Source organism: Erpetoichthys calabaricus, chromosome 3, assembly GCF_900747795.2.
Source record: "Erpetoichthys calabaricus chromosome 3, fErpCal1.3, whole genome shotgun sequence".
NCBI lineage: Eukaryota > Metazoa > Chordata > Cladistia > Polypteriformes > Polypteridae > Erpetoichthys > Erpetoichthys calabaricus.
The window spans coordinates 222,104,453-222,117,324 of NC_041396.2; the positions used below are offsets into that span (position 1 = coordinate 222,104,453).

Consider the following 12,872-nt stretch of genomic DNA (forward strand, 5'->3'; position numbering starts at 1 on the left):
GGGCTGGACTCTGTACCACTCTGGAGTTGTCCCCGGTGAGAGGCGCCGAGCGGGTGTGGGTATACTTATTGCCCCCCGACTTGGAGCCTGTACATTGGGGTTTACCCCGGTGGACGAGAGGGTAGCCTCCCTTCGCCTTCGGGTGGGGGGACGGGTCCTAACTGTTGTTTGTGCGTATGCACCGAACAGCAGTTCGGAGTACCCACCCTTTTTGGAGTCCCTGGAGGGGGTGCTAGAGGGCATACCTTCTGGGGACTCCCTCGTTCTGCTGGGAGACTTCAATGCTCACGTGGGCAATGACAGTGAGACCTGGAAGGGCGTGATTGGGAGGAATGGCCCCCCCGATCTGAACCCGAGTGGTGCTTTGTTATTGGACTTCTGTGCTCGTCACGGATTGTCCATAACGAACACCATGTTCAAGCATAGGGGTGTTCATATGTGCACTTGGCACCAGGACACCCTAGGCCTCAGTTCGATGATCGACTTTGTGGTCGTATCGTCGGACTTGCGGCCACATGTCTTGGACACTCGGGTGAAGAGAGGGGCGGAGCTGTCAACTGATCACCACCTGGTGGTGAGTTGGCTTCGATGGTGGGGGAGGATGCCGGTCAGGCGTGGTAGGCCCAAACGTGTTGTGAGGGTCTGCTGGGAACGTCTGGCAGAGCCCCCTGTCAGAAGTAGCTGCAACTCCCACCTCCAGCAGAACTTCGACCATGTCCCGAGGGAGGTGGGGGACATTGAGTCCGAATGGGCCATGTTCCGTGCCTCTATTGTTGAGGCAGCTGACCGGAGCTGTGGCCGTAAGGTGGTCGGTGCCTGTCGTGGCGGCAATCCCCGAACCCGTTGGTGGACACCGGCGGTGAAGGATGCCGTCAAGCTGAAGAAGGAGTCCTACCGGTCCCTTTTGTCCTGTGGGACCCTGGAGGCAGCTGATAGGTACCGGCAGGCCAAGCGGAATGCGGCTTTGGTGGTTGCTGAGGCAAAAACTCGGGCATGGGAGGAGTTTGGGGAGGCCATGGAGAACGACTTTCGGACAGCTTCGAAGAGATTCTGGTCCACCATCCGGCGTCTCAGGAGGGGGAAGCAGTGCACTGTCAACACTGTATATAGTGGGGATGGTGCGCTGCTGACCTCTACTCGGGACGTTGTGGGTCGGTGGGGGGAGTACTTCGAAGACCTCCTCAATCCCATTAACATGCCTTCCAATGAGGAAGCAGAGCCTGGGGACTCAGAGGTGGGCTCCCCCATCTCTGGGACTGAGGTCACCAAGGTGGTCAAAAAACTCCTTGGTGGCAGGGCCCCGGGGGTGGATGAGATACTCCCGGAGTTCCTCAAGACTCTGGATGTTGTAGGACTGTCTTGGTTGACACGCCTCTACAACATCGCATGGACATCAGGGACAGTGCCTCTGGATTGGCAGTCCGGGGTGGTGGTCCCCCTCTTTAAGAAGGGGGATCGGAGGGTGTGTTCCAACTACAGAGGGATCACACTCCTCAGCCTCCCTGGAAAAGTCTATTCAGGGGTCCTGGAGAGGAGGGTCCGTCGGATAGTCGAGCCTCGGATTCAGGAGGAACAGTGTGGTTTTCGTCCTGGTCGCGGAACAGTGGACAAGCTCTATACCCTTAGCAGGGTCCTGGAGGGTGCATGGGAGTTTGCCCAACCAGTCTACATGTGTTTTGTGGACTTGGAAAAGGCATTCGACCGTGTCCCTCGGGGAATCCTGTGGGGGGTACTCCGAGAGTATGGGGTACCGGCCCCCTTGATAAGGGCTGTTCGGTCCCTGTACGATCGTTGCCAGAGCCTGGTCCGCATTGCCGGCAGTAAGTCGAACCCGTTTCCAGTGAGAGTTGGACTCCGCCAGGGCTGCCCTTTGTCACCGATTCTGTTCATAACTTTTATGGACAGAATTTCTAGGCGCAGCCAGGGCGTTGAGGGGGTCCGGTTTGGTGGGCTCAGGATTGGGTCACTGCTTTTTGCAGATGATGTTGTCCTGTTTGCTTCATCAGGCTGTGATCTTCAGCTCTCTCTGGATCGGTTCGCAGCCGAGTGTGAAGCGGCTGGGATGAGAATCAGCACCTCCAAATCCGAGACCATGGTCCTCAGCCGGAAAAGGGTGGAGTGCCCTCTCAGGGTTGGTGGCGAGATCCTGCCCCAAGTGGAGGAGTTCAAGTATCTCGGGGTCTTGTTCACGAGTGAGGGAAGAATGGAGCGTGAGATCGACAGGCAGATCGGTGCGGCATCCGCAGTAATGCGGGCGTTGCATCAGTCTGTCGTGGTGAAAAAGGAGCTGAGCCGCAAGGCGAAGCTCTCAATTTACCAGTCGATCTATGTTCCTACCCTCACCTATGGTCATGAGCTATGGGTAGTGACTGAAAGAACGAGATCGCGAATACAAGCGGCTGAAATGAGTTTCCTCCGCAGGGTGTCTGGGCTTTCCCTTAAAGATAGGGTGAGAAGCTCAGTCATCCGGGAGGGGCTCAGAGTAGAGCCGCTGCTCCTCCGCATCGAGAGGAGTCAGATGAGGTGGCTCGGGCATCTGATCAGGATGCCTCCTGGACGCCTCCCTGGTGAGGTATTCCGGGCACGTCTAACCGGGAGGAGGCCCCGGGGAAGACCCAGGACACGTTGGAGGGACTATGTCTCTCGACTGGCCTGGGAACGCCTTGGGATTCTCCCGGAAGAGCTAGAAGAAGTGGCCGGGGAGAGGGAAGTCTGGGCATCTCTGCTCAAGCTGCTGCCCCCGCGACCCGACCTCGGATAAGCGGGAGACAATGGATGGATGGATGGATGGAAGTGCTTTCTCAATTTTTTTATTTTTAATAAATTTGCAAAAACCTCAAGTAAACTTTTTTCACGTTGTCATTATGGGGTGTTGTGTGTAGAATTCTGAGGAAAAAAAATGAATTTAATCCATTATGGAATAAGGCTGTAACATAACGAAATGTGGAAAAAGTGATACGCTGTGAATACTTTCCGGATGCACTGTGTACTTCGTATTATGAATATGAAGAAAAGGCAATAAAGATACTAATTGATCAAATACATAAGAAAAATGCTTGGAATACTGTTACAAAAATTAACAATTCAACAAAAATCAAAGTTACTGAACATGGAGAGATCAGCAACATATTTAAGAAATAATCATGTACGAATGAGCTGCATAAACCGTTAATACTGCAAAAATTTGTAATACTATTAGATTTCTACACAATAGGAAAGCAGTACGACCAGATGCCTACCCAAAAGAATTTTATAGATATAAAATCCTTTAAATGAATCCATTAATGTTATGGGACAGGGGAGAAATCAATGTCTTATTACTGTTCATTCCATTTATTTTATTCTCACACTGCATCTTTTAGGAATGTATGCAGTTTTTCTAGGTTCTTCTTTAATTTGTATTGCATTGGAGGAATTCCACATCTGTTCCTTAACCTTCAGGCTAATATATTAACTTGCAAAATGCCTTTCCATAGCAAAAAATGGACAATATTTACACTAGTTTGCTTGAATGTAAGTGGAGTCACTTAGACTTTAAAAAAAGAAAAATCAGGGTGAGGCGGAAAGGATGGACATTTTTTACAAAATCACAAAATTGTTAATTTCTTCTTACAAAGAAATTTATTGAAAGATTTGAGTTCATATTGAAATAGCATTTGACAAAATCAAGTGTGGAAAACAACATCTTCCATGTGGTGTCCGTTATCACTGATGCATTTCTGAAGGCGTTTATGGAAGTTGGCCTCCACTCTTTTCAACATCGCTCTGTTGAATTGGGCGACTTCCATGCGAATGGCTTCCTTCAGTTCCTCCAATGTACGGGGCTTATGCTCGTATACATGTGCCTTGAGGTGACCCCACAAGAAATAATCACACATGGATAAGTCAGGGGACCGAGGAGGCCAATGAATGTCACCAAACCTGGAAATGAGGTGACGGGAAGAGAGGGCGAATAATATCCATTGATGCTCTAGCTCTGTGGGCTGTCGTCACATCCTGTTGAAACCACACACGGCGGATGGGAATACATTTTCATCATAATTCAGGTAAAAAGTTGTTTATCATCTCGATATAGCGCTCCAAACGATTACTGAGGCCAAGTTCAGAAGAATGCCTCCGAGCAGATCGACTTGGACTGCGCAGCAGGGCTAGTCGTACGTTTTCCACATTTTCAGGGGTACGTGTCGTTCGTGTAGCCCCCGGCGGTCTTTTGTTCATTAGTGTACCTCGTGAGCGAAGTGCTTTAACCCAACGTAGGATAGTGTTACAAGCGGGAACAGCTTTATTTCTGTGGATATTGAAATGGCAACGAAACTCACACTGAACTGCGGTAACAGATTGGTTGTTCTAGAACAAAACAATTGTACGCAAAAACACAGTGTTCTATCGTCCACGGCTCCATGGCTTCAACTAAAAAGAAAATAAAAAAATGCTAAGACTTTGCAAACCTAACGCCACCTACTGCACATCTGTCACTCCACCTAGTGGTGAGTTCTAGCCATTTCAAAGACGTCCGTCCTTTCTGCCTCACCCTGTATATACAGAACTGTTACATGATTTCCAGAGTTACATAGTCTTAATAGGGTTTAGATCTAGACTTTGACTTTTTCACTTCATAAGTTTAAATTTATTTTTGTTTAACTACTGTAATGTAGACTTGCATCTGTACCATCTTACGGCATGGCCCTACTACAATTCAGATTTAGTTTATGATTGGGTGGTTGAGGTTCTCCCATAAAATTCTATGTTCCATCCATTCACTAATTTAACCCACTTAATTTACGGCCACACAAAAAAAATATAATTCCTTAAATTATGGTGAATTATCCTTGCCATGATTTCACATTGCATCCCCAAACAACAATTACTGCCTGGAACATTAATACGAGATTCTTTCTTCTCTATATACATTGAAGCTTATATTAGTCAAAAGATTCCACTTTTCATTTATCAAATTTGTTTCAGAACTCTTATAGTATCACTGAGAGCTAACGTTAGCAAATCTGGGGCAAACACACAAATATAAGTGAGCAATGAAACGGGTTTCTTGACTTTTCTATTTATCCCCAGGTGTCTTTTTACCATGCCTTTGTTAATGATTACAAAAAATGAGGCAATAGAGGCCTGCAGGTTCACTAATGTTGTCATAAGATTTTTCACAGAAATTTCTAAGCCTTTATATTTGAAATAATTTGAATAATTCCTTGAGCATGGGAAAGGTGCTATATAAATAAAATGTATTATTATTATTATTATTATTATTAATTGATTCAGTGGAATCACAGTTCTTAAAAATCAAACCTTTTCTAGACTGATAAAAATAAACTTTTTATACAGTTTCTTTCGATCCTGGCCACTGAGGCTCTTGATCTTTCTACTGACAGTATTCAAGTTTAAATTGGCCAGGATAGTCCTAATCATATACAGTATAACAGCACAGCTGAATGTCTGTTGTATGCTCTTCTTAATAAGCATGCTGAATTACTTTTAAATAGATTAAAAAAGATTGCTAAAGTGCATTTATTACTTGAAAAAATAAACAAACAACACTATATTCCTTATAATGATGTAAACAATGTAAAAGCAGACTGCAAGATATTTACATTATAGTAAGCTATATTTTATGCAATAAAAAGCAGTATTAAATCAGTGCACCTGTCTCATTTTACTTAAAAACTGTAAAATTAGATAACCCAAGAAGCTCACCTGAAGACACTGGGGAAGATTTTCTTTTATTGCTGCTAATTTAGCAGTTGGGAGGTCTTTGTCTTGCTGTAAAAGGGCAAGTGGTAGCAACAGGCGATCAATAATGGAACACAACAGCTGTTGTGCTTTGGAAGTGGCAAGTATTGCAGCCCAAGACTTCAACAGACAACCTGAAAATTTAGCAGAAATATTTAATGTTAAAAAAGAAAAAAAAATTATCATGTTCATTATTAAAGGTAGGTAATGAAGATACTAAAAAGGATTGGTCTCACAAAATTGCACACACTTCCAAAACAACACATAAAGAAAGAAAGAAATATTTATTTATTACTTTAAAAAGCACTTAATGCTGATTGTTCATTGGTATCGTAAACTTCATGATAAAATGCGGGTGGACAATAGTGTTGGCTTTTTGAAAAATGCAAGGCTATGATAAAAAAAAATGTAATATAATAAGTTTATCTCAGATTTATTGTCACATGTGAAACACCCATGGTTAGAGATTGACAACAGTATGTGACATTTTTCCCTGATTCTAAATGCACTAATTTCACCAAGGGGACCCGGTCTTTTGATCACGCTTGATGCACAAAAGGGAAACCTCTCTCCCCAGTTCTTCAAATGCTGTCTGTGGGTTGTCAAGAAAATAAAAAAGGTAAAACTGGGCCCCAAGGTAACAAACGTTGAGAAACACTGCTCTAAGATAAACACTGTAATTCAGCAAAACTATTGTTATCCCAAAGTGGTAAAGGGGGAAGAAAAAAAAACAGTGGCTACCTTTGATGACATGCCATGTTTGTCAATGCTCTTTCTGAAACTTTGTGGATGAAATCATCTGTAGCAGCTCATTGTCTGATGGGAATTGTAGTTCCCACTTCGGCATTTGTACAATTTTGCAGATAAGATGAACAGGGTAAGGGGGATAATATACAGTATATTAAATATCTTTCTTACTGGATCAGTTGCACGAAATTGAATACGCTCATTGCCACAGCATCTGACAACTAATTGCTAAATGTGTCTTCTTTGAGCTTTGTTGAATTTTGCTCCTTTCACTTCACTTCTACAGAGGGGGCTTCATTTGCATAAAATGACACACCCAATTTTTCTCTGCAATGGCCGCCACCACTGTCACTCTCACTACAGCATTATTAAGGTCAAATATCCCCCCAGAAAGAAGTGTTGGCTAATTTTCTTTTATTTACAATGTCATGAAATTTCAAACAATCCGTCAAAACATTTTTGAGATTTTGAGATATTTAGTTTTTATATTGTGAGTTGTTCTTACCCTTAAATATTGATATATCGAAACATCCTTTCTTAGTGGACATCTACTACCCTAGATGTACAATGCTGTCAAAATTCAGCTTTTTAACTAAATGGGAAATACTGTATTTGTGAAAGAGTGAGTAATTAAATGAGTGAGTGAGCAAGTTAGTTTCATTATATACATATATTTATGGGTAATACAATAAATAAAAATAATTCATTAATGTAATAAAGCAAAATACAATGCCTATGAAAAGTATTTATTTACCCGCATGGACGTTTTCACATTTTATTATTAAATAACATTGAATCACAATGGATTTAATTTGATTTATAATGCTAATTAACAGAAAAATACTCTTTAGTGTCAAAGAGAAATCTGAACACTGCAAAGTGGTCAAAATTAATTTCAAATATAAGGCACAAAATAATTGATTGCGTAAGTACTTACACCCTTAACATGTCACACTATAATCATCACTGGAGAAGTCAACTGGTTTTAGAAGTCATATAATTAGTTAAATGATGATCACCTGTTTGTAGTTAGGAGGTTTCAAATAGATTATAGTATAAATAAACCTGTATCTGAAAAGTCGAACCTGTGGTGAATCAGTATCGTATCCTAACCTACACAATGAAGGCAAAGCAATTGCGTGAAAAGGGGACTGAAAAGCAAAAGTCAGGGAATGGATACAAAAAAATATCCAGTCACTGAATATTCCTTGGACTGTTAAATTAATAAATAAGAAATTGCACAGCTGTACTTCAAGTACTTTATGGTCTTTGTGTAAGACATCAAAAATCCTTTTTTGACAATCACAAAGGTGCATTTAAAAAAGGAGAAAATAGAATAGTCATACGAAATATGTAAAATATTTTCAAATATGTTGTATACATCTGTTTGTAAGTATGCAGATTGATCTAAAGCGCCTGCCTGATGGGAGGAGCTCAAACAAAAAATTTCCAGGTAAAGTATTATCTTTGATAATGTTTTTGACCCTTCTCACACTGTGAGTCTTATAAAAGAGTTTTGATGGTAGTTCAGTGCTGATGATGACCTCTGCTGTTTTTATGACCTGCTGCAGGGCTTCTGTTGCTGCTGTTTTACCAGGCTGTCATGCTGTTAGTCAGGATTCTCTCTATGGTACATCTATAGAAATTGACTAGCAGCTTCTGGGGGAGGTTAGCTCTTCCTAGCTTGCTCAGAAAATAGAGGTGTTGTGCTTTGCCTATTACAACCAAGGTGTTGTCACCCAGGACAGGTCCTCTGAGATGGTGACTTCTAGAAACTTAAAGCTTGAAACTCTCTCCACAACCTCTCCATTTATTGTTATCGGACCATGATTGGTCTTTTTAGTGGTCCTAAAATCCAGAATAACTTCTTTGGTCTTTTTGGTATTTAAGACCGAGTTGGTCATATAATACTATGCTGTCAGGTTCTGAACCTCTTCCTTATATGCAGCACGACCAATCGAACGATCGATCGATAGGTAGGTAGGTAGATAGGTAGATAGACAGATAACTTTATTAATCCCAAGGGGAAATTCACATTGTCTGATGCAAGCCCAATGACGGTTATATCATCCTCAAATGTAACAATAATGTTTGGTTCGTGGATGGGTTGACAATCATGGGTGAAGAATGCGTAGAGGATAGGGATTTAGTACATAGCCTTGTGGCACACCAGTGCACAGGGTAAGGTTGGAGGATGTGTGTTTGTCCAACCTGACAGACTCGGGGCTGTTGGTGAGAAACTCCAGCAACCAGTTGCATATGGAGGGAGCAAGTCCTAGTGCATAGTTTTTTGATCAGCTGGCTAGGTAAAATGGTATTAAATGCCAAACTGTACTCAACGATGAGCATCCTAGCATAGGTGTTGGGCTTTCCCAGGTGTGACAGGGCAGTATGCAGAGCCACACAAATTTAACGCACAGCCAATTTGTTTGTCTGGTGGGCAAGCTGGTGTTGGACTAGATTAGCTGGGATGGAGGCTTTGATGTTGGTAATTACCAGTCATTCAAAGCACTAGGGTGAAAGTGACTGTTCAATAGTCATGAACGCAAGTTACTCTAGGTTTTTTTGGAACTGGCACAACGGTCATGGATTTTAGGCAAGCGGGGAATGCACATGAGGAGAGGAGGTTGAATATGTGTGTAAATACCTCCTCTAGTTGGTCAACACATGCCTGGAGCACATGTCCCTGTATATCATCATCATGCTGCCTTCCTTATGTTGATGTTGTTTAGTGCCCGTCGCACCTCATGTATGTGTAGGACCAAAGGATGTGAGTCTCCAATCAGCTTGAAGATGAACGGAGGCTGGTTACTGACCTTGCCAAATCGTGCAAAGAAACTGTTCAGTTCCTCTGATAGGTTGGCATTATTATTGGCCAGCGTGTATTGTACATTCTTCTTCTTTTTTTATCTGTAATTAACCAGATGCCTTGCCACATCTGCTGTGAGTCTGAGTCAAGTCCTCCCCAATCTGTTGTTTTTATTTATGTACATTTATCTAGAGCAGGTTCCCCACAAAGAGAAGACTAGTGAGGGAGGCCAACAAGAAACCTCTGATAACTCTGAAGGAGTTACAAGCTACGGTGAGCAAGATTAGACAGACAGCAACAGTTGCCCAGGAGCTTCTCCAGTCAGTGAAATGGTAAAGAAAAAGACACTGTTAAAATGCACATAAAGCCTAGAGTTTGCCAGTAGAGTTTGTGAGATTCTGAAATCAGCTAGAAAAATGCTTTATGGTCTGATGAGACCAATATTGACTTTTTGGACATCAGACTAAATGCCATGTTTGAAATAAGACAAACACTGCATAGTATCAATAACACATCGCCTTCTCTGTGAAACACGGTATAAGGCACTGTAAGGCCTGTGTAGGCAGAGGGTATAATTAATGCAGCAGAATATAGGAAAATCATTAAGTAAAACCTGATGTAGTCTGTAAGAAACCTGGTTCCTTAATAGACTTGTTTTCTTGCAAGACAATGACCCCAAGCATAAGCCAAAGCTACATAGGAATGGGCTAAAACAATGTTAAAGTCCTGACACAGGACTGGAATTGCTGTCAAAGGTGCCCCTACTAAATACTGACTTAAAGGAAGTGAATACATATGTTTTAAATTTGTAATTCTGTAATTTGTAATTTCTTTTTCTGTTAATCAGTATCAAAAAAGCCAAATTAAATACACTGAGGTTCAATGTTGTATAACAACAAAATGTGAACACTTCCATGGGGTTAAATACTTTTTATAGGCACTGTACTGGTACATAACTAGTCTAAACTTGAATATTCTACAGGTATTTTTACTATGTAGGATGCTATATACCTTTACTTTGATCAAGTCTGTTTTGAAACAATGACATGTACACAAGCATACTGTATATACATCAATATTAGGGCTGGTGTTTGATTAAACAAATTTAATCACAATTAAAACAAAATTAATTGTAAATTAATCACAATTTATTTTATTTCCTTCAAGAAAATTCATATTTTTCTACAACGCAGAAATAACTTGGTAATTAATTTCCAATAAAAAATAATTGCCTTTGAATAATATATTTGCACATTTAGTTTATTGAACAGTTTTAAAAGATACAATGCCTAATGACCACCTAACCACAGGTTTGATATGATATTTACGACAACTATTGTATATGGGTTGGACTGCTGTGTTGCAAGACAACATACCAAAACCACTAAACAATTACAGAAGCAATTAAATATTAAAAAACAAAAATATAAAATCACGATTCAGCTCTGTTATAGCTTAGGTTGTGCTTAACTGTGTGATACACACAAGTCATTAATCAGACAGAAAATGTATATGGGTTAGGCTTTTAAATAGCAAATGGCAGACTAAAAAACCTCTAAATATGTATCTGATAGGGTAATTTATTTACAGTAGATGTTTTAAACTGCTCATTTTCATATAATGTATCATTTATGAATTATAAAAGAAGTCTACCCATCTTAACCTTCAGTCCAAATGGATAGAAATATTATTAGCATGATCAGTTTACATTGATTATTGGCTAATTTTATTGGTTACAATATAAAAGGTCAAGTCAAGTCAAGTTGGGGAGCATGCACTGGTACAGTGCATTGCCGCACACACTACATGACTAAACAACTTGGGATCCCGGTTTGCAACCCCCCAGGCACACACGCGGTCCAGTCCCACCATCTGGAAATGACTCTCTATCTTCCGTAGCCAGGTGTTACGTGGGCAACCCCTTGGCCTGGTCCAGCCACTCGGGTCCTCAGCAATGAGGATCTTACGAGCTGGGTCACCCTCGGGGAAACACGCCGTAGTGCCATAACTGACACTCCCTCACAATGCAGGTAATGTGCCTCATTCGGGACTCCACGACCAACCGCTCATTCGATACAAAGTCAAACCAATGATACCCAAGGATTTTCCGGAGAGACACAGTACCAAAGGAGTCCAGTCTTTGTCTCAGGTCACTGGATAGCGTCCATGTCTCGCAACCATTTAGCCAGACAGGAAGCACCAGGACTCTAAAGACTTAGACCTTCGTCCTTTTGCTTAGATATCGGAAGCGCTCCACACCCCTTTCCAGCGACCTCATGACCACCCCATGCTCTCCCAATCCGTCTACTGACTTCATAGGAAGAGTCACCAGAGACATGAATGTCACTGCCAAGGTAAGTAAACTTCTTGACAAGGTTGACATTCTCTCCGCAAACAGACACACTACTGATGGCAAGACCTGGATCTTGGTTTTTATCCAGGACACTCGCAAGCCCAGACACTAATAGGTCAATGTAGATTATAATGTAGGCTAGAGTAGGTAACCCAAAATTAATGATACAACATGCTTTAGAGGAAGTGTGAGGGAGGTATAAGGAAATAAGTGATTCCACTCTGTGTCATCTGCTCGAACAAGAATAGCACCAGCACTAAGCCATTTCAGGTCAGATATCTTTACATGGGTGACTGAAAAAGTTTGATGCCAAAAGTATTAATCGCCAGGGAGAGGGCTGACTGACTGACATTCTGTCTTGCACTCAAACCTATACTGTACTTCGACAGCCTCTTACATTTCAAGGGTGGACTTGCATTAAAAGATATCAATGTGTGAGTCTTATTTTGGATGATCCAATATACAATGAGATGTGAGTGATTTTTTTTTTAAAAACCAACATAATGTGAAAGCAGCATAATAGCAACAAGGATGCTGAGGCACAATCTCATTCAACACACAGTTTACATTCTGCTTGTATAACTGGTTTAATTTTAATTGTTCTCATGTTACTCTCTGTACTTTCAAGAGCTAATGCATATTGTAACAAAGACTAAAACCAGCACTAATAGAAACATTAAAATCTTAGACATTTGAACATTTAAACATTTTAGCCTTTTCTGATAGGGCCTAGCAGCATCAGAACTTAACACAGATTTTTAACAAAAGCCACAGACATATAAATTATTATTAAACTACACTGCACAAGCATGTTTAACAGGTTTTAACCTATTCAATCTCTACAATTGCCCTTTTCAATAAAAAGTCTGATCTCAAAAAGAAAACAAAATCAGGAATTACAACCTACACTGTAGGTTTTTCTCTAGTTCTGGAAACTGGTGAAAACAGGGTTAGATCTAGATCTACCACTATTGCCTAAGATAGACACATTTTAATAGTGCATTAAAATAGTAATTTTAATTGGTGGGCACTAAGCTCTATAGACATACCAACTGTCCAGTATAACAACAAGATGCTGTCAGGTGGATCACTGTTGACCAAATAAGGCTTCATGTATTTAAATATATCTCCGACATATTCTAAAGCCTTAGAGACCATTGCAGACTTTTCTGACAGATTCTGAAGTTCATTGTAAGCTTTTCCAATAACCTGCATATAAAA

General features: G+C 41.4%; 1 protein-coding gene across 3 annotated transcripts in view; it reads right to left on the minus strand.

The window, feature by feature from the left end:
• Positions 1–12,872, minus strand: part of mms22l (MMS22-like, DNA repair protein) — a 182,773-nt gene that overhangs the window by 27,321 nt on the left and 142,580 nt on the right. For all 3 annotated transcript variants that reach the window (XM_051924666.1, XM_028797840.2, XM_051924667.1), the window contains 2 exons: positions 12,701–12,860; positions 5,707–5,876 (listed from right to left, as the gene is read on the minus strand). In XM_051924666.1, the coding sequence (XP_051780626.1) occupies positions 5,707–5,876; positions 12,701–12,860 (330 nt within the window). The remainder of the gene's footprint in view (positions 1–5,706; positions 5,877–12,700; positions 12,861–12,872) is intronic.